This window comes from Penaeus vannamei, chromosome 9, assembly GCF_042767895.1.
Source record: "Penaeus vannamei isolate JL-2024 chromosome 9, ASM4276789v1, whole genome shotgun sequence".
Classification (NCBI taxonomy): domain Eukaryota; kingdom Metazoa; phylum Arthropoda; class Malacostraca; order Decapoda; family Penaeidae; genus Penaeus; species Penaeus vannamei.
Genome location: NC_091557.1, coordinates 11,425,028 through 11,447,104, shown reverse-complemented (window position 1 = coordinate 11,447,104; position 22,077 = coordinate 11,425,028). Strand labels below are relative to the sequence as shown.

At 53.6% G+C, this 22,077-nt stretch overlaps 1 protein-coding gene across 1 annotated transcript in view; it reads left to right on the top strand.

Annotated features, from left to right (window-relative positions):
- The window catches only part of LOC113811782 (E3 ubiquitin-protein ligase SMURF2), an 89,932-nt gene that overhangs the window by 38,738 nt on the left and 29,117 nt on the right, over positions 1-22,077 (top strand). The window contains 1 exon segment of the mRNA XM_027363611.2: positions 1,168-1,276. Within this exon segment, the coding sequence (XP_027219412.2) occupies positions 1,168-1,276 (109 nt within the window).

Genomic DNA, 22,077 nt, shown 5'->3' with positions numbered 1-22,077 from the left:
GGACGGCCTTGGGAGCGTGGTGGAGGGGAACGAGGGTCGCCGAGGGATGGGGATTGCGAGGACGAGGCGAGCGGTTTGGCGTCCGTAGGAAGGAATGCGGGAAGGGGGGATGGGGGTTTAAGCTTTAGTTCGTCTGTGCTTCAGAAATTCCTTTGCTCAAATGACCGTGATATTTCCTTTGTTACTTCTTAAGGCAAGGTAATAGGTGTGAATGGCGATTTTTCTTTCTTATGATTAATCGAAATATGGAAGTATCTAGGAAGCTGATATATATATATATATATATATATATATATATATATATATATATCCATCCATCCATCCATTCATTCATTCATTCATTCATTCATTCATTCATCCATCCATCCATCCATCCATCCATCCATCCATCCATCCATCCATCCATCCATCCATCCATCCATCCATCCATCCATCCATCCATCCATCCATCCATCCATCCATCCATCCATCCATCCATCCATCCATCCATCCATAGAAATATGGAAGTATCTAGGAAGCTGATATATATATATATGTATGTATGTATGCATGCATGTATGTGTGTGTGCGTGCATTTATATATATATATATATATATATATATATATATATATATTGTGATAAACAGTATATATTATATATATTATGTATATATTATATATATTATAGTATATATATTATATATATTATAATATATATTGTATATATTATAATATATATTGTATATATTATAATATGTATATATACAATACATACATATATGTATGTATGTATTATATGAAATTAGATAAAACAATGATCTCAGTGGTTGCGTACTTTCCCATGTTGTTTAAGACACTTTAGTATTGTGAAGTGTAATACGATGACTTAAAGAAGCACTATGCGGGGGCAGAGTGCTTGAACAGTGGAGGCACGTCGAGAGACAACGTAGGTGTGTTCCGGGTGCCATTATGTTAAGAATGGCGCTTCATAGACCCTGCTGCAGACTGCCTGCAACACTCGGTCGTGGTTTCTCCTTGTGGCAACAAACGAATGCTGTACACACGCTGCGAACTGAGACAGCGTCGTATGATTTTCTGCCTCTTTTGTTAATGGGATGTTGATTAACAAGCCAAATTTGCCTTCCTAATTTCGAGTCATTAATCGGGTGTATTTTTTTCTTCCGCAGGTCTTCCTGACCCATTTGCCAAAATAAGTGTAGAGGGGTCAGGACAATGCCACTCCACAGACACATGCCGCGCCACACTCGACCCAAAATGGAACCAGTATTATGACCTGTAAGTATATAAGTTCCGTTTCATTTTACTCAGGTGCGAAACCTGAGTAAGAGAATCCTTCATTGTATCTTGGCGGAGGGTCGATCTGTCTCCCTTCCTCCTCCTCCTCACACCTTCCCCTCCCCCTGCTCCCTTATCCTACACCCACCGCCGCACCACGACACCTACATCCTATTCCCTCCTCTTTTTTCTCCCCTTCTTCCTCCCCTTCTGCCCCCCTTTCTTCCTTCCTTTCTTCCTCCCCTTCTTCCCCCCCCCCCTTCCCTTTGTCCTCTCCCGCACATCGAGACCGCAGAAGTAATGCCACGGCCTCTGGAGCTCGTTTCCCTTCGTTTCCCGTCTCTGTTTGGACAGGCCGAGTGAGGTCTTTCCCTTCCGATGAGGTCGACGGGGATAGAGCGCGTGGTAGTTCAAGCAGAGCAAGCAGGAGGCGCTGACGAATCGTAGGAGGGTTTGGGCAGCCGGGTTAAACGGGTCTGTTTTCGGGGGAGAAGTTAAAGATTTTCGTTTTTGTGTGAGCATGTGGGGAGTGTCTGTGTGCTGAAGAAGGTCGGCGTCTGGGATCCGAGGAGGAAGAGCATGGGAGTGAGACGCAAACATTGTGGTGTTGTGTTGTCCCCTTTGGCGATGCGTGCAGGGGGAGTGTTCGCCCTTTGCCAGCCCGCTCGGCCCCTCGCGCTCCTACTTGTGCTCTCTTACCAGGATCCTTCTTCCCCTTCCACTTTCCTCTCCTCTCCCTTTCCTTTTCTCTCTCCATTCTCCTTCTCCTTCTTTTCCCTTTCCCTTTATTTCTTTTCGTTCCCTCTTTTCGTTTCTTTCCCCCCTCCCTTTTGTTCCTCTCTACTCTCCACCCCTCCGCCTCGATGTATTCCGTCCCCTTCCTTTCCCTTTCCACCCTTTTCTCTTTCCTTCGATTTCCTCTCACCTCTCCTCTCCCTCTCATCCTCCCTCACCTTTTACTCTCCTCTCCCGTCTCTCCCGACCCTCCTGTTACTATACCTACGGTTTTCCATTGCTCGTGTGCCCCCCCCTCCCCCATGTCATGCCTCCCTCCCCTTCCCTCCCCCATCCCTCCCCTGCCCCCCACCTTCCCTCCTCCTTCCCTCCTTGAGCTATTGTTGCAGGCTCTCTCTCTCGCCCCTTTGGACTGGAGGGTCTTAATAGTGTGAGTAGTCGTTCCAGCAGTGAACTAACAGCACAATAGCAAGCACAAGTATCACGCGCGAACCCACCTCTGTTGTTCCTTCTTCCCTCCTTCTCTCCCTCCTTCTCTCCCTCCTTCCCTCTCTCCTTCAATCCCTCCTTCCCTGTCTCCTTCTCTCCCTCCTTCCCTCTCTCCTTCTCTCCCTCGTTACCTCCCTCCTTGCCTCCCTCCCTCCCTCCTTGCCTCTTTCCTTCCCTCCTGTTTCTCCGCTTCTTTTTCTTTCCTTTTTCCCCCTCCTTCCGTTTAATTGTCCCTTTCGATTCCCAGTCCGCCCGTCCGTTCCCCCTTCGTTCTTTCCCTCCTTCCTTCCCACATTCTCCCTCCATCCCTCCCTCCTTTCCTTTTTCTCCCTCCCTCCCTCCCTAATCTTTCTGGCTCCATTCCTCCCTCCCTAATCTTTCTACCTCCATTCCTCCCTCCCTAATCTTTCTACCTCCATTCCTCTCTTCCTCCCTCCTTCCCTCCCCCCTCCTCTTTCTCCCTCCTTCCCTCTTCCCCTCCCAATTTCTTCTTTCCTTCCTTCCAGCCTTCTTTCCTTCCGTTCCCTTTGTCTCTCCGACCATCCGTCCCTCCCTCCTCCGTATCCCCTCCCTCCCTCCCCCTCTCCTCCCTCCCATGGCTAGGGTTTTAAAGGGGCTCGCGCTCGGTCTCACTTTTGGCTCGCTCGTCTTCTTTCAACCTTTGACACCTTCGCCCCCCCACCCCTCTTTCGTTCCCCCTCTCTGTCTCTCTGTCTGTCTCTCTTGTCTCTCTGTCTGTCTCTCTCTCTCTCTCTCTCTCTCTCTCTCTCTCTCTCTCTCTCTCTCTCTTCCTCTCTCTCTCTCTTCCTCTCTCTCTCTCTCTCTCTCTCTCTCTTCCTCTCTCTTCCTCTCTCTCTCTCTCTCTCTCTTCCTCTCTCTCTCTCTCTCTCCCTCCCTCCCTCTCTCCCTCCCTCCTTCCCTCCCTCCCTCTCTTCCTCTTACTTTCACCCTTCTTGCGTCCATGCCTCTTCGTCCCTCCTCCCTCCCGCCCTCCCTCTCATTCTTCCTCTCACCCTCTCCGTCTCCTACTTTCCTCGCTTTCGTTCTCTTTCTCTTCCCCAGTTTCTTTCTGTTTGTTGTTTTTTCCACATCACTTGCCCCTTTCCTTCCTTCTTGCTGACTTTTCGTCTTTCCTTTTACGCCCGTCTCCTTCTCCCTTTTCTTATTTTCTCTCTTTCTTTTTCTCTCTCTTTGTTTACCATTATCCTCCCTCTACCTTTTCCTTCTTTCCTCTGTCCTTCCTCTTCTTTCCCCTCTCCCTCCATTTCCTTCTTCCTTTCACCCTCTCCCTTTTCCTTCTCTTCCCCCCTTCCTCTCCTTTCCGCTCCCTCTCTTCCTTTACCTTTCACCCCCTCTCCCTCTCCACTCCATCCTCTCCCTCTCCCTCTCCCTCTTCACTCCATCCTCTCCCTCTCCCTCTCCAGTCCATCCTCTCCCTCTCCACTCCACCCTCTTCCTCTTCCGCCCGCATTTTAAAGTTCTAGGTCCCATCGCCGCCTCGCCCTCAGCGTCTGCGGCCGTTAGTGGCTGCGTGTGAAGTCAAGGAGGAGTTCAAGAAGAAACTCGGCTGGAAACTGGTGTTGCCTTGGCTGGGTACTCGCTAGACGGAAGGGCTGGTATTGGAGTGGGCGGGGGCAGGGGACGTGGGCTGGGATGGGGGTTTTGTGGGTAGGAGTGGAGGGGGGCGTGGGTAGGGTGGAGGGGGCGTGGGTAGGGGTGGAGGGGGCGTGGGTAGAGGGGAGGGGAGGGGCGTGGGGAGGGGTGGAGGGGGCGTGGGCAGGGGTGAGGGTTTTGTGTGGGTGGGAGAAGGGGGGCCGGGATATGTAGTTCGAAGAGAGTGATTTGGTTGAGGGTTGATTGGGGACGGGAATGGGAATAAGAGGGAAGGTACGGGAAATGAGAAGTAAGCACTGGCTAGGGAGCCTTTTTGATGGAAAAAAGAAAGAGACGGAGAAAAAAAGGAGAGGAAGATTGGGAGGAAAGCAAAACAAAAGAACGAGATAAGAAAGACAATTGATGTATCAGAGGAAACAAGTAATTGCTCATCACCGGAAGTAAAGGGAAGGGATGAGCTGGAAGAGGCGGGGGGGGGGGGCGAAGGGCAAGGGAAAGGGCAGTGGAGCATTGCAGACTGGCACCGAGGGAGGGAGTAGGTGAACCGAGGGTGAGTCAGCAAGGAGCCTGCCATTGATCCCAGTGCCCGAGTCACCCACCGGCGGGGGAGATGATGGGCGCCTCGGTGCTGATGGCAGGGCGGGGAGAGGGCTCGCTCCCGCCGCGTCAGGGGCTGATGAGAGCGGAGCCTGACGGGGAAGAGTCGCCGCGGGCCTCGCCTGCCCGGGTTCACGTCGTTGGAACTCGCACCCGAGGGATCAGCTGATGCTGCTCGGTCTTCAAGCGGGGAAGTTTCACTGCCTTGCCCCTGAGCCGGCGCTGCCACTGCCGCCCATGCCGCCCCCGGAAATGCTAATGGCTTTCTTGAATTCAGGTTTCGTTCGCTGCCCTGGGGGAGGGCGCGGGGCTTTAACTGCACATCGGCCGCGGCGTGTTAGGCTTCTTACCGTGTCAGAGTTTGGGTCCTGAAGATCTCTTCCGGCCTCTTATTGACGGCGCAGGTGGTGCACGGGGCAGCTGTGTGTCTGCCAGCTGCGTTCGCCGCCGTGGGCACTGCCGGGACACAACCTTGTACTTAGTACACTTAAGGCAGACTTTGAAGTTTTGGTTGGACGCTTGGAAGGGGAAGTGCGACTAATGGTAAAAGAACGAGACGTATGGTGCATTTGTATGCACCGAGACACGCCCACGTCATTTGCCTGTGACGAATATTAACGGGCGCGCCAGCGATGAGCGTAGGAAATGCTTCACTTTTATGAAGAAGAGTTACTGCCAAAGATGTGTTCGATGCGTTGGAAGCGCGATTGGAAGGCGAGAAGCGTCGCAAACACCCCGGGACAAGGCCTCCGAAAGTGGGCGTGATTCACCGGACAAATATTTACTGGTGGTTGGTACGTCGGGCGGCGGAGGGAGATGATCCGAGTAAACACGGCGTGATGAGCCCCGTTGTAGGGGCGTGACAGCTTCCTTGGGCGGGGGGAACTCCGGCGGGCTGCAGGATCCTCGAGGGGCGTCTCCCGAGCGCGGCCTTGCGGAACGTCCTTCTGCGCGCCCGGGGAATCGGCGCAGGGCTTTCGCTGCGGGAAATGCAAAAGAGGCGGGAGGTATTTGTGGAGTTCCGCCTTCGCAAATGAGATACACGATGCGTTTTCTCGATGCATTTATTCTGTAGTTGTTGAAGGTCTGTTGTATACCATTCTGCAATGAGCATTGTGCGGAAATCAGCTGAGCGTGTCCCACGTTTCCCTTTGCGAAGGAGAAATATGTAGGTTTAAAAAGGAAAATAACTTGCACGGCGATGGCGTGCGGGAGGCAATGCTGGTTATACATATATATACTGCGGTGCAGTATATATATGTATAGATGTATATGTATAGATGTATATCTATCTATATCTATATCTATATATATATGTATATATCTATATCTATATCTATCTATCTGTCTATCTATCTATCTATATATCTAGCTATATCTATCTATCTATATATATATGTATATATATACATCTATCTATCTATTTATCTATCTATCTATCTATCTATCTATCTATCTATATAATATATATATATATATATATATATATATATATATATATATATATATATATATATATATATAGTGTGTGTGTGTGTGTGTGTATTCCTGTGTGTGTGTGTGTGTATTCCTGTGTGTGTGTGTGTGTGTGTATTCCTGTGTGTGTGTGTGTGTGTGTATTCCTATGTGTGTGTATATAAATATTCCTTTGTATATGTGTGTATATATATTCTTGTGTATATGTATGTCTATTCATATGTACGTATGTGTATATATATTTCTATGTATATATGAATATATATATACATAGATATATACATATATATGTACATTTATCCATACACCCACTCACCCACTCACCCACTCACCCACTCACCCACTCACCCACCCACTCACCCATTCATCCAGAAAACCACCCACATTTATGTTCGTGCGCGCGACTAGCATGATATCTAAGGCGTAGCGGATGCGAATGATTTTGTTGAGTTCCCACCGTTCTTTAGGCGTGCAGTGAAGACCACGTGTGATGTAGATGGGCAGCGGAGAGGCAAATGCGAGGATGTTGGAGTGGGTGTGGGAGTGGGTGTGGGTGTGGGAGTGGGTGTGGGAGTGGGAGTGGGAGTGGGAGTGGGATGGTGTGGGGTGGGGTGGGGTGGTGGTGAGGTAGGGGGTAGGGAGTTGGAGTGGGAGAAGTGTTAGGGGCGAGAGTGGGGTAGGGCGTGGGAGTGGGAGAAAGATGGAAGTGGGTGAGGGAGTAGGTGTGGGAGTGAAATAGTGGTAGTGGGTGGGAGTAGGGGGGAGGGAAGGAGCGAGAGTGGGGTTGGGATAGAGGTGTGAGTTGGGAGTGGGAATGGGGATGAGAGTGGGAGGGTGTGGGAGTGGTGGTCGAGCGAGGGATGCGCCCCCCCTCCCCCCCTCCCCCTGCCATCGCCTCCGCTCACCGCCGCGGGCCCCAGCGCCATCCGCTCGGCCCGTCGGCTTCCTCGACACATGGCGGCGGCGGGTACTGGTGTGACCCAGGCGAAGGACCCCCGCACGCTACCCGTTGGCTCTGCTCTCTGTGGCGTCTTCTTGTTCTTGTTCTTCTTGTTCTCCTCGTCTAGGTTTTTGAAGATGGGGAGCGTCCAGGTTGGCCCCTCGTGCACCTTCTGCGTCCTCAGCCGTTCCCGGGCCAACCGTCACGCTGCCCTACGGTGCCCTCTCGCCTCCAACTCAGCGGCCACTTTCCGTCTCTCTTATTTCTTTCTCTCCTCTTTCTCCTTCCTGTTGGTCTTTCTCCTACTCTTCTCCTCTCCCCTTTCTCGTTTTTCCTCCTCCTCCTCCTCCCCCCCTCCTCCCCTCCTCCCTCCCCCCCCCCCCCTCCCCCTCCCTCCTCCTCCCTCCTCCTCCTCCCTCCTCCTCCTCCTCCTACTCCTCCTACCCCTCCTCCTCCTCCTCCTCCCTCTCCCCTCCTCCTCTCTCCTCCTCCTCCTCCTCCCCCTCCTCCCCCTTCTTCCCTCCTCCCCCTTCCTCCCCCTCCTCCCCCCTCCTCCTCCTCCTCCTCCCTCCTCCTCCTCCTCCTCCTCCTCCTCTCCTCCCTCCTCCTCCCTCCTCCTCCCTCCCCCTCCCCCTCCTGCTGCTGTTCCCCCTCCTCCTCCCCCTGTCCTCCCTCTCCCCCTAGCACCTCATCATCATTGTTCTCACCATCATCGTCATCATCCTCCTCATTCTCCCCTTCGACCTCATCCCTCGCCTCTCCTGTCCTCCAATTTCGCGACTTTTCCAAACATCTTCCTCCAGTGTGCCTGCTGTTCCCCTTCTCCCTGTCCCGCTATCTCCTTGCCTCATCAGTTCGCCATTGGCCAAAATTTGTCTACAGAACTCGTCATTTTCGCCTTTGGCATTATGCTGTCGATCTTCTTCCGAAATTGTCGCTTTGCATGACTTTCTCTCTCTCTCTCTCTCTCTCTCTCTCTCTGCGTCTCTCTCTCTCGTCTCTCTCTCTCTCTCTCTCAGTTCTCTCTCGTTCTCTACAGAACTCGTCTCCCTCTACTCCCTTCTCTCCCTCCGTCTCTCCCAAAATCCTCTCCCTCTCTCCTGCTCTCCCTCTCTCCCTCTCTCCCTCCCTCCTCTCTCTCTCTCTCTCTCTCTCTCTCTCTCTCTCTCTCTCTCTCTCTCTCTCTCTCTCTCTCTCTCTCTCTCTCTTTCTCTTCTCCTCCTCTCTCCCTCCCTCCCTCCCTCCTCTCCTCCCTCTCCTCCCTCTCTCTCTCCCTCCCCCCCCTCTCTCTCTCTCTCTCTCTCTCTCTCCTCTCTCTCTCTCTCTCTCTCTCTCTCTCTCTCTCTCTCTCTCTCTCTCTCTCTCCCTCTCCCTCTCTCTCTCCCTCCCTCCCCCTCTCTCTCTCCTTCTCTCTCTCTCTCCCACCCATCCCATACCTAATTACCCTCTCTCTCTCCCTCCCTCCCTCCCCCTCTCTCTCTCCTTCTCTCTCTCTCTCTCTCTCTCTCTCTCTCTCTCTCTCTCTCTCTCTCTCTCTCTCTCTCTCTCTCTCTCTCTCTCTCTCTCTCTCTCTCTCTCTCTCTCCTCCTCTCTCTCTCTCTCTCTCTCTCTCCCCCTCCCCCTCTCTCTCTCCCTACCTCCCTCCCCCTCTCTCTCTCCCTCCCTCCCTCCCCCTCTCTCTCTCTCCCCCTCCCCCTCATCCCCTTCCCATTGACCCAGACTCTAGTCTCCTAACACAGTCATTTGCATAGTAAAAGGGCTTGATTTGTTTTCCAGATCTGAAGCGGCACGTACATATTTGCTAATTGTTTTCTGATTTAGTCTGATCCTAGAGATTAAATGCTAGCACGCTGAGTGAATAGTTATGAGGATGGTTTATTTTTGGAGCGAATGCAGCAGTTTTGGTGTTTTTTTTCGCTCAAATCAGTGTTGAAAGTATTCTTAATTTTAATTAAAAAAATGTATGATTATTCTTGTTGGAGATTTTCAGGTCTGTTGCATCTTGATCAACCGATCTAGTAAGCCTTAGAATACATCAGCTGCAAAAATAGTTCTTTGTTAGTTTTTTCTTCGAGATAAATAAAACAGACCCAGCACATAAGCATGCCATTTACGTAAGCAAGGTCGGAACGGAGATTCGCAACGCCGCCGACATTTAAATGCGCGGGGCATTTAGAACTCGCGGGATGGCGTCAGGAGCGACTGACGCTACAACGCTTTCATTTGGATGTTCGTCATTTCTTCTTGGAAACGCCCGGGAATCGAACGGCCCCGAGAATGGAAAATAATTCAGGGCGTAGTGAACAGCTGTTGCATGTTAGATCGAGTGTTTGCCTTATTCACCGCCCTTTCCCTTATTCAATGGGTATCCGTATGCGAGTCCGGAGACGGGACCCTTTGAGCCCGCGAGTCGCCCTGCGCAGCTCCTAAATTAGACCTGCAGCGCTCGTAGAAGACGCCAAAGCAGAATACGGAACTGGGGACATTTTTTTTTCTTTTTTTTTCTTTTGGTCTCTGGGAACCTTTAGAGCCATTGTTTGTTGCTTTATCATTGGTTGTGCGTGAGTTGTTGTCGCCTCTTGCGCTTTTGTGAGCGGGGAGGAGGTGATGGAGACAGACAAGGAGGGATATAAAAGCATTACGCCTGTCCGCCAGATAAAAGTGGCGCGGCCTTGAGGAAGGAGTATGCTGTGGGCAGCAACTTGGCTGGTTAGTTTTGTTGTTACTTGCACCGAGCACGTGCCAGGTGGCCCGCCGCTGGGGAGCGCTTCGCTTCGCTTTTTCTCTTCGCCCCTTCTCGTTTTCTCTTCGCTTCTCTTTTCTCTTGCCTTGTCTTCTCTTTTGTCTTGTCTTATCTTCCTGTTTTGTCTTCTCTAAGTCTCCTTTTTTCTTTCTCTTAGTCTTCTCTTTTTCTTCTTCCATTTTTTTTCTCTTCGTTTTCTTTTTTTTTTAATCTCCCAGTCTTTTTTGTGTTTGTATCATCGCTTCGCTATTTATCTTTATTCTCTCTTTGTTCTGGCTTTTATTTTGTATCTTTCTCTTTATTTTCTCCTTTATCTTCTTTCTCTTTATGATCTTTGGCTTTATATTTTCTCGAGTAGTATTCTCTCGTCTTTATTTTTGTCACTTTCTCTGCTTTCGTTCCCCTCTTCCCAACGCCTGCCTGCCTGTGTCCCGTTCATCTGATATTGGTCTTGCGGTTCCTTCGGTCTCTGGTCCTGATTGACAAGTGCTTGGTTGTGTTAAAGTTGTTCTTTGTCGACTCCGATGAATAATGGATCATACTTTGTGGTGGCCAACTAAGGGGACTTCTCGATTTAACCCCCCCCTCCCCCCCGAGCAGACGCCCAGCTGATGATGATGATTCTTTTTTATTCCCTTTCGTTTCTTTTTTTTAGTTGACGCTCCTGCTCCGTCTGGGATTGCTCGTCGCGCCTCACCCCCCGCTGTCACTTTCATTTCGGTTTTACTTTCCTTTCCCTCGTGGCGGGTGAGAGTCGAACTTGACGGACTGGACGGCCGCTCAGCCCAGTGACAGGTTGCATTCCGGCCGCGTTCAGGCCGAGCGCGGTGAGCCGGCGTGGGGGCGTCGTGTTGCAGAGGGCAGCGCGAGCAACATCCAAGACGGACGCGATCGCGAGCGTGTCGGCACATGTTCCCACGGTCCCGCGTCGGAAATGGCCGCGAGTAATTGGCGGTAACCGTCGCCTCCGCCCCACCTGCCGGCAGCATACCCGGCCCGCTCGCACCTGCCCGCGACACAACATCGCCGCCCGCGTGCGCGCTCTGTGGGCGGACGGCGCGGCGACTCGGGCGAAGCAGAGGCGCTCGAACTGGGTAGTAGGTTGATGGAAAAGTATTATAACTCGTATGTTTTGGAATGCAACCCGTGAAAGGCATCAAGCATGGAAGTCGAGACACCCGCCGCGCCGAGCCTCCGCCCGACGGCAGGCAGAAGGGCGCATCAGCCAGCCGTGGGAACGTCATGTAACATTATCGACCCTGTTATTGATTTTTTTAAATATCCCGAGGCCGAGACCGGCAAGCCCCCCGGCCCCTGGTTCCTCCTTAGTGTTTCAGCAAGACACTAGATTCTGCTCACGCCCACGTACGTGTAAGTATGAGTAGTGGGTGGGTGTAGAGGACTAGGGCTGGGCGATGCGGGTCTCAGTCAGGAGTCGAGGGGGGGGGGCGATGTCCAGGATGTTTGAAGCGTCGGAGGTGATGATGTGGGCGCGGGGGGAGGGGGTTATGTGGGTGGGTGGGGGGGACTTCCGGGCGAGCACCTGGACCGATGTCTGGCCAGCTGATGCCAGTTGGGCTTTGTTTTGCCTGGCGTCTGGTGGCCGATGTTCGTAAGTTTGGTGAGGCCTCTTTGAGCGCCGCTTATCCGGCGAAGGAGTCGGCGTGGCGCTGGGGAACCGCCGTGAGCTGCTTGACGGAGGGGCCGAAGGCGACCTCGTCGAGGAGGAAGCAGTGCTCTGGCTCTGACGCATTCGGCTCTCGCAATGCATATCGCCTGCATTTATGACGTGCACCGATAAAAACGCGGTTATTGAGTTGAAGGGCCAAGAGAAAAGACCGGACACAAAGAGCCGAAACGGCGAGCCTTTAATAAAGGAAAGGGGGCCGGGGGCTGTGTGAGCGGACACGTGTCCGGGAGAGGGCGTGGGACACGTGCCTCGGGCTATGTAAACACACCCATATCACATGTGGAAGGTTTAGGCATAATGAGCTCACTGGAAGCGGTATGGCTGAAAATCATGGGAGAACCTTGTATGTCTAATTTTTGGTTGCTTGTTACTGTTGCGGAAGGATTCTCGCGCTGCTTGCGATCCTTTTAGAGCATTAGAGTCCCGGATTGTATGGTTCACATGACATTTAAACCTATGGGAGTTTCTCAGCCGGACCTTTAAAGAATCGTCCGGTTAACTTCCGGCCGCTCTTTCTTGGCCGCCTTGTGGGAGGGAGACCGGAAATTTCGGTTTTAGACGGGGATTCTCGTGATCAGCAGTAACCCAGATCCTCAGCCGTGTTCTCTCGGCCGTGTTCCCTCAGCCGTGTCGTGAACATCCTTGTGCGACATCCTCTGCACTTGCCTGCTTTGGGAGGGCGTCGGGGCGGGCCTTGGCTGGGCTGGGACTCCAAGCCGTGGCCGAGAGGATAATCCTATTCGCGTTTCCTCCGGGCGATCGCCTCCTCCTCCTCCTCCGCTCGCCCTTTTCCCCGATTCCTTTGTACGGCCCCACTTAGAGCACTGTCTTCCCGCCTGAACGCGTCTTCCAACCCTGCTCCTCTTTCACCTCCACCACTCCTCTCCTTTTCCCACCTCCATGCTCGCCCTCTTCCTCGCCCTCCCTCTTCCCATCCCCGCCCCCACCCCACCCTTCCTCTCCTCCCCCGCCCCCACCCCCACCCTTCCTCTCCTCCCCCGCCCCCCACCCCCCCCCCCCACCCTTCCGCTCCTCCCTCTTGGTCCCCCGAGCGTTTTTCCCTCTCCCTGCACATGCAGCTCCAGCGGCGTCGGGAAGCGCGATGGCGGCGACCGACCCTGCTCCGGCGAGGGAAGGAGGGAGGGAGAGAGGGAAGGAAGGAGGGGAGAAGGGAGGGAGGGAGAGAGGGAAGGAGAGAGGCAGAGATGGAAGGAGAGAGGCAGAGAGGGAAGGAGAGATTGAGGGAGGGAAAGAGGGAGAGAGGAAAGCAAGGAATGAGAGAGGGAAGGAGGGAATGAGGGAGGGAGAGAGGAAAGCAAGGAAGGAAAGAAGGAAGGAGTGAGTGAGTGAGTGTGGGTAGGGGGTAGGGGGCGTGTCATGGCGATGCGGGGGTCCATGTGTGGCTACGAAGGGGGGGGGGAGGTGCTGGCAGATGTCGGGCGTCGGAGCACAGAATCCCCGCCGTAGGATGAGGATGATGAGGAAGATAAGGACGAGGAGGATGGGGATGAGGATGAGGAAGATAAGGCGGAGGAGGATGGGGATGAGGAAAATAAGGAGGATGAGGATAGGGAGAGCTTCGTTAGCTCGTCCTAAAGCATCGGCCGCCGGTGCGCTCGGGTGTTTCGCGGACAGGAAATGTGGGCGACGCGAGGGTTCACCGGATACTTGTGCGACTCGGGGTCAGCGGGCGGATTCGAGCGTCTTGGCCAATCTTCCCCTCGGCTACTCTCCCCTTCGGCTAATCTCCTTCCTCGGCCAGTCTCCTCCCCCCTGGCCAGTCTCTCCCCCCCCTTGGCCAGTCTCCCCCCCCTCGGCCAGTCTCCCTCCCTTCCTCGGCCAGTCTCCCCCCCCCTTCGGCCAGTCTCCCCCTCCTCCTCGGCCAGTCCCCACCCCACCTCGGCCAGCCCCCCCCCCCACTTCGGCCAGTCTCCCACCTTCCCACCCCCCTTCGGCCAGTCTCCCCCCCACCCACCCCTCGGCCAGTCTCCCCCCTCCCCCCCTCTCGGCCAGTCACCCCCCCCTCCCCTCCGGCCAGTCTCCCCTCCCCCCCTCTCGGCCGTGCGTCGCGGGGCGGAGCACGTGTGGCCTGGATGAAAGGAACGTTTCAGAAGCTGTACACAAACATTCATCTTTGTATTTGCTTAAACGATTACATGCGTTAATGCATCGGCGAACGATTCGTGGAAGAAGCCTCTGGGACGGACGCCGACACGCACGCGGGCACCTACGCCCGCCCTCGCCCTTGCTTGTTCTCCCTCTGTCTCCCTCTTTCTCCGTCTCCCTCGCGCGCTCTCTCTCTCTCCCTTACCTTCTCCCTTCCGTCCCCCTTCCCCCTGGCCCCCTGGCCACCCCTCCTCTGTCTCTCTTCCCTCTTCTCCCCCTCCCACCTCTTCATCCCCGTCTCACCCTTTCCTTTGCACTTCCCTCCCTCCTCCCTCCGCCACTTTACTTTACCCTCCCTCCCCCTCTCTCTTTTTCTCTTTCTCTTGTTCTTGCTCTTGCTCTTGTTCTCTTTCTCTCTCCCTCTCCCACACACACTCTCACACTCTCTCTACCTCTCTCTCTTTCACTCACTCTTTCTTTCTCTCTCTCTCTTTCTGTCTGTCTCTCTCTCTCTCACTCTCACTCATTCTCTCTCTTTCTCTCACTCTTTGTCTCTCTCTCTCTCTCGCTCTCTTTCTGTCTCTGTCTCTCTCTGTCTCTCTCTCTCTCTCTCTCTCTCTCTCTCTCTCTCTCTCTCTCTCTCTCTCTCTCTCTCTCTCTCTCTTTCTCTCTCTCACTCTCACGCTCTCTTAGCCCTATAAACCAGCTTCCTCAACTTAATGGCCATGCGTCGAACGAGGGAGTTTCATCTCCAAGTTAGGATTCGTCGAGGGCTGGTTCGTCACACGCAACTAAGTTCCCAGCCCCTTCACCTCCCTCCCCCCCCCCCCCCCCATTCAATAGGATTGTGGGATTGAGGGATTACCTCCTCTTAATCCGGTTTGTCTGCACTGGGGGGGTTGCTCTTCCCTCCCTCCTTCCTCCCCGTCCTTCCTCTCCCTTCCCCTTGCCTCCCTTCTCCCCCCTTTCCCTCACTTCCTCCCCCTCCCTCCCCCCTTTCCCTCGCTTCCTCCCTCTCCCTCCCCCCTTTGCCCTTTCCTGTCATCCTCTGCTTTGATTTCTTGCTTCCCCCTTCCCCCTCACTGTTGCCCCCTCATCCCCTCCTTCCCCTTTGACCCCTTTCTCCCTCACCCCGTCCATCGCCCCCCTTCTCCCTCCCCCCATTCCTCGCCCCCCTTCCCACTCCCCCGTCCCTCGCCCCCTTCTCCCTCCCCCGTCCCTCGCCCCCTTCTCCCTCCCCCAGTCCCTCGTCCCCCTTCCCCCTTCCCCGTCCCTCGCCCCCCTTCTCCCTCCCCTCCCTCGCTCCCCTTCCCCCTCCCCCGTCCCTCGTCCCCTTCTCCCTCCCCCCATTCCTCGCTCCCTTCCCCCTCCCCCGTCCCTCGCCCCCATGCCTATGCCCCCAAGAAGCCTTCGCGATTCGTAACGATCCGTAATGAGAGCCGCGCCGGGTATTGTCTTCGAGGCGCGGTAGTGTGTGCATGTAATTATGAGGAAAGGGAGGGAGAGGGAGAGGGAGAGGGAGAGAGAAAGGGAGGGAGAGGGGGAGAGAGAGAGGGAGGGAGGGAAGGAGGGAAAGAGAAAGAAAGAGGGAGGGAGAGAGAAATAGAGAGGGAGAGAGAAACAGAGAGAGAGATAGAAACATAGAGAACCAGAGAAACAAACAGAGAGCGAGCAGTGCGTGCATGCAATCTTCGACAGTCCGAGAGACACACACAGACCAAGACCGAACCCGAGCCCGAAGGAAAGCAGGAGGAGCCCGTCTTGGTTTCCGCCGGTCCCGTCCAGCCCGAACCGCGCGCCGGGGGAACTCGTCGGGCCTGATATGTGGCGTACCGACTGTTATTCGCCGCTGGCTTCTTTGAACCTGGACTCGCGGGCCGTCGTCGGGCTGGGGGGAGGGGTGAGGGGGAGGGGGGGAGCACCTGCCGCGGAAGGCTTGGCTGGCTGGCGGGGGGTGGGGACGGCTGGGGAAGGGGGTTAGGGGAGAGAGGGGGAGGGTGTTCTGGCCAGGTAGGCATGCAGCGAGGAAAGGTCTTGAGATTTGGTTTGTTTGTTTATTTTTACTTTATTAATTAATTTGTTTGTTTATTTGTTCATTAATTAATTGGGTTGGTTATGTATGTGTATTTATGTTTGTTTATTTATTTATTTATTTAGTAATGTGTTTGTATTTATTCATTTATTTATTTATTTATTTAGTAATGTGTTTCTATTTATTCATTTATTTATTTAGTCATGTGGTTTTTTGTTATTTATTTATGTTTTTACTTGTTTATTTATTTATGTTTACTTGTTTATTTATTTATTTGTTTGTTTATGTATTTCCTTACTTATTTATATATTTATGTATTTGTTTATTCAGTTGTTCGATTAATTATTTCGTCATTCATTCCTATGTTGTTTTCGTAATTTGTCTTTGAACGGAAGGAAGAAAGTTCTAAGTTGATTATTCATTAGCTTTGAATGCATAGGTAAAATTTTATTTGTTTATTTGCGCATTCATTGTCCACTGGAATTGCATTTGAATATTCCGTCTATTAATTTATCCTTCGAATGGTCGAGGCGATGTGGTGACGTAAGGAGCTCAGGAGCGTCGAGTCCTTCGTCCACACGGAAAGGGGCTCAGTGCCGCGTCGCCCCTCGCTCATCCCTGTTACGTGTGCCTTCCTCGCCGCCTTCTTGTCCCCCGCCCTCTTTCTCTCCCCCTCCTTCTCTTACCCCCCTCCCTTCTTCTCTTGCCCCCCCTCCCCCTCCCCTCCTCTCCCCGACCCCTCTTTCCTAACCCTCGACTCGCCCGCGCCTCCATCACCTCCCTCTTCACTGTCTTACGCGTCTACTCATCCCTCACTCCCCCTGCCCTCCTAGCTCCGTGCCGTAACGCTATACTAAGACCTTTGACCCCCTCACCTTCTCCCTCCATCGCCCCTCCCCGCCGTCCCTCATCTTCCCTTCCCTCTCCTCTATCCCTCCCTCCCTCCCTCCCCCGCCGTCCCTCTTCTTCCCTTCCCTCTCCTCCCTCCCTCCCTCCCTCCCTCCCTCCCTCCCTCCCTCCCTCCTGCCCCACTCGCCTTAAAGACAAAGTACTCACGACCCCATCAATAAGGCAGTCTCCGCACGCCGACTTGGAGCGCGGCGTAATGGGACCGAAGCCACGAACGGACGCTCAGCTGGTTCCAGAACGTATGGTTGGATCTGTCGGTGTGTCGGGGTTTAGACGGCGGGCTCAGAGGCGCGTCGGGTCGAAGTAGAACGTTGGTGTGGGTACGTAGCGGCGGGGCCAGGTAGGTAGGTCGTAGATGCGGGAATGAAGTTGATGGAGCTCGACGGAGGTGCGGGAGAGAGAGACGGATTAATTAGGGAAGCGGCGCGAGGAGTTTGTCGGTGAGCTGAGCCCCACTCGACCTGGATGCCCGAGGGCTGCGGAGAGGGTAATGAGACGCCCCCGGAACAGGAAGGGGACCTGGACAAAGTAGGCAGCGGGGGGAGGGGGCGTACGGGTGGGGCAGGGGGAGGGGGCAGGAATGGAGGGGTGCAATGGAGGGTTCGGTGAATGCAGCAGGGAAGTGAATGTTGGAGAGGGCGACGGTTGCCGAGTTTCTCCCTTTGTTTGATGTTTATTTATTTAGGTGGCTAATGGGAGGCGGTTTGGCCTTGCCTTTGTATCCCCATGAACAGGTGACGTCCGATGGGCCTAGGGAAACCCCGCAGGAACCCTTTCACTCGCCGCAGATGAAGTTTCCGCCTATTTACTAAGTGCTTTATGAAATCTTCGCGAAAAAGAGAGAACTAATCATGTGGCGGATAAAAGCAAGCGCGGAAACTTGGCGTAAGTGGGGCGGCTGCCTCGGGGAGAGATGGAAGGGGGCGACGGGGCTGGGGCAAAACAGCTGAAGTGCCCTGCAAGATGAAGGCCCAAGGCAGAATTATATCTGGCTCTGAATAAAGCCTATTAGTTCCTTTGTGTGAGCGTGCATGATTTTCTTGGAGGTAATTGAAGCTTGGTGTTACGGTGTGCCTCTTAATGACATTTCTAATATTACTCTTATCACATCCAATTATCGTCTACTTTGGCCCATTTCCTGTGTGAGTGTACCTTATTATTTCCCGTTAGACTCCCCTTCCTCAGAATCACGGTAGAGCGTCGGCGTCAGCGATTCAAATGTTAATATCATTATTACGAAAGGAACATGACTGTCTTGACATTTTCCGAGAGAGTCGGAGCAAAAGGGGACTCGAGTCCTTTTCGAGGGAATCCGCTCGATCCTCTGCTCGTCGTTCTGAAGTTTTGTTCGATCCGGTCAGAGGCGCCCTCTCTAAGGCCAGGGATATTCGAGCGAGTTACAGCAGCGCCTTCTGCAGCCTTGCCCTGTTCGGGATAGATCCCGGGGCTTCTCCGCCGCTTACGAGGATACGGGCGGCTGATCTTCATGTGGCGCGGAATTTGTTCGGAATAGCATCTGGAGGACGGCGACGTGGCTGGAGACGGCGGAAAGGTCGAGAAAGGAAGCGCTGGTTTTGTAGCATATTTTTATGTGGAAGGTTAGGGCAAAAGAGGCTTTTAGATGGCAGGAACGTTTGGCGAGAGAGAACTGTGGAAAGGGTGGATGGTATGATGGAGTGGAGTGGAGGAGTCGGGTGTGAGGGAGAGGAGGGTCGCGGGCCAGGCAGTTCAGGGTACAGATTACGGCAGGGAATACAAGGTGCCGTCTTAAAGCAGACGTTACAGCGGGACCCAGACTGGGAGAGCCGAGACGTGGCACTCGCCCGCCTCGTTATTGTTATTGGAAGATAGATTAAGCCCACTATTAGAAGACGGATATAAATAGATATGCAGAGCGAGGGTCGGCATCGTGCGAAGGGGGGGGGGGGCGAAAATGGGAAGGGACGGGAAAGGGAGGGAGGGGGATGGGAGATAGGTCTAATTTTAGGCATATCGTACCGAAAGGTGTGCGCGTGTCTGGTCCTCAAACACGGAATTACGGGCCACCTGCATAGCCTGGGACAGTTCCGGTACAGGTGTGCACTGTTCACCACAGCTGCACCAAAGCACGTGTAGATAGTACCTGGCGAGCAGCAAGTGTGGCGATGCCATAACATGCTAAAGAAGCGCTTGCGTGACGGGCTCAATTTCACACTCATACGGCAGGTATAACGGCCTTCGCTTCCGGCCGCCGTGCCCAGAATGGAGACGGCAATTTAACGGTCGGTTCTCTATGCCATTCAGGTCAGATACTCCGGGCACCCTGGCGGATGGCGTCGGAGTTCTCACCTCTGAGGGGCGCTCATGCACCTTGCGGGAGAAGGGCGACGTGCGGAGTGTGAGTGCAGAGTGAGCATTAAAGACCCACACTGTTAGTTGTTTATTGTTTTTGTGCGCGTGTTCCTCGCCCTGTGATGCGGCGATTGGCGGCCGTGTTTCTGGCTGTGTTGGTCAGTTACGGGAAGCGGCGCCGCAGACAAGGCTGTGCTCATGACCGGACGTGGCGCTGCTTATCCGATATTAGTCCATCCTTCGACCTTGTCCTTTCGTCTTAGTGCGTCACTGGCGCCGCTCAAGTGGAACGCCGCAGCCACGCAGCGCTTCCACTTTCTGAAAGGGAGAGTGGGAGCGAGAGAAGGGCAGGGGAGTAGGGCGCTGTTGTGTGAATTAGTAAGAGAGGGTGACTGAGATGATGATGGGAAAGTGGGTATGAGAGTAGATGAAAGAGTATGAATGGGTGAATGAGTGAGTGAGTAAAAGAATGAGTAAATACGTGAGTGTAAGAGTGGGTGAGAGAGTGGGCTTATGAGTGAGAAGATGAGGGATTGAGTGAGAGAGTGGTTTGTGTGCGCGTGTGAGTATATAGACCCTATGTGAGTGTGGGCGTGCGCGCATACTTGTGTAGTGCGTTTATGCGTATGTGTATAAACGACACCCGAAGGAGGCAACTGTGAATGAGGAAGGTTCACTTGTGCTTACTGGTGTTCACCCCGTGTGACTCCTCATTCTTTAGTCATTTTAACGTGTCGGCAGGTTTAATCCGGGTAGAAAGTTGAGTGAACGCGGCAGTCTCAGGCTGGGAAGTTTCTCAGGCGGGTGTCCAACTTTTGCAGCGGGCGAGCGCCCAGACCGGGTCCGGATCCTCTGCTCGGGCATCCTTCGGCGAGGACATGACACCTGTCGGATGGCCTGCTGCACCTGGCGCTGGCGCGAAGCCCCGTCACGGGCGCAAACACGCGATAAGATTTTGAGGGCGCTGTTAACGCCATGACTTTGATGACGAGGCTGTGTAGAACAGCCACGGATGGCTGAACAAGGCGGTCACATAGGTGTACGTTATTTAGTGGCGGGACCGACACTCTTTAAAGTGTGTAATGTACCTGTATGAAAAGAACGGGGCAGGGATGACTGGAATGGTGTGAGGAGAGTGGGTTTGCCTCGGCCCACACACCAGAGGGCGAGGGAGGAAGGGGGGAGAGGGAAGAGGCAAGAGGGAGGAGTGTGCCGGAAGTGGTTAGCAGTAATGAGCGAGCTGGCAGCAGCCCTGCTGAACAGGTCGGCCTCTTCGCCAGCTCAAGCTGCGCATTTCACGCAAAAAAGGAAGAAAATTGATCCTGGGCGTGAGACGGTATTGAAATTGACCTTAATGGACGTCTTCTGTGTCACGGAATGGCAAAACGGGCCTGTGTAAATGACAGGCGCTTGTGTGCATCTGGCCTTGTCGCCGGAGGGCCACGTCCATGTCCTGCTCATGAATTCTTAATTAGAGTCGCCCGTAGCAAGTCTACCTGAGAGCTGGGTTTGTTCTCTCTGGCTTTCGGACTTCATTCCCACACGTCCTAGGGCTCACATTCGCTTGTTTACGTGTCAATAGTGTTGATGTGATTTTCTGGTGTGACCGTCCTCCCCCAGAAATTTGGCTGAGTAGCGAGTGTGGATATTCTGTTTTGGTGCACGGAAAAACAAGAGGTTCACGCTTCCTTTACAGCGTGGATCTTGTATTTTGCTGTAAGAGTGAAATTTCAACACTTATCTGTTCAAACCACTTGCTTATCTCTGTATCACAAATTAGCCATATTATCATCATTTCCTGTTGCATTATGTCGTTAACCTAAGCATCAGCGCTTGGCCGCCGTCTACTTGGCGGCACTCGCTGCAACCACAGTCGCCGATTAAATGACGAAGCAGATCTGAGGCGCCGGGGCCGCGTGCGTGCGTGCGTCCGAGCCGGGCAGCGCAGGTGTCACTCCTTGTGCGGGATTAAACGCCGGGAATTATTCCGTGCGAGAGAGACTGCGAATGCTGCCTTCTTGCCGGCCGTGCACCCGAGCGCTGCATGCGGGCCCGCTGGGGATTCTGCTGCGGGACATTTCTCGGGCCCAGGCTGGGTCGAGGCGGCGAAGGACATGACCCTATGAAGCCCGGCTGGCTGTCGCTCTGTTCGCCTCGCCAGTTGGTCTAATGTGGCTCATGTGGGTTTGTTTTGTTGGCCAACAGACCGTAACTGTTGTAAATACGATTGCCTTCTTATCTGAATCATCGCACACATTAACATACGAAGGGTGAGGACGAGGCAGGGAAAGGGAGATGGAGGGGTTTGCGAGCAAGTGAGAGAGCCAGAGAATGAAAGTGATTGAGTGAACCAAAAAAGTGAGCGCTTGCAAAAGGGAGAGACGCAAGGCGGCAGTCGTGCTGCTGCTGCAATGGAATTTAATTCCTTTGTATTCTGTCCATATTGTATATGGCTTCGCGTCCAGCATTAGAGAGCTTTTCCGAGGCTTGTACAGAGCGCGATTTGCACCGAAATGGTCAAATTGCACAGGAAGCAAGCCAGTCACAGGCTCGCCGCAGTGGTGTTGAGGAGGCATTGGGGAGAATCTGTTCAGCCGAGTCACCTTTTGGGAAACGCCTGAGTTGTAGGGGAATTGTGGGCGGCGGGTCAGAGGGCGAGAGGAGATAGGTAATTAAGATGATGATGGCTGTGTAAGTCACTCTCCTGGCGGCAAGTGGCAACTGAGTCGCAATCTGTTCTCACGCTCCTGAAGATGCCCTGCGATGGTTGCCAAACGTCTCTAGATCGCAAATCAGCTCTCATTTTTTCACCAAGCCTCCATGTTTACTACCTTAGCGTCGTATAAGTGTTTTTCAAACTCTTCATAAAATATACCCGACGTCCCTGGTGTCCGGGCGTGAGGTTCCTCCCTCCCGACGAGCTCGGTGCCCAGCGGATCATGCGAGAACGGCGCAACGGGACGCGGTGGCGACCTTCTGCGTCGGCCAGCGTCGCCCTCCCGTCCTCGCCGTCCTCCCGCCCCGCTCGCCATACCCACATCCTGTGCGGACACATCCATATGCTCGCCGCTCAGCCCATACTGCACGGACTACATCAACGAGTCGGGGAGTGTGTAAATTTATTCTCCCATATTTTGAA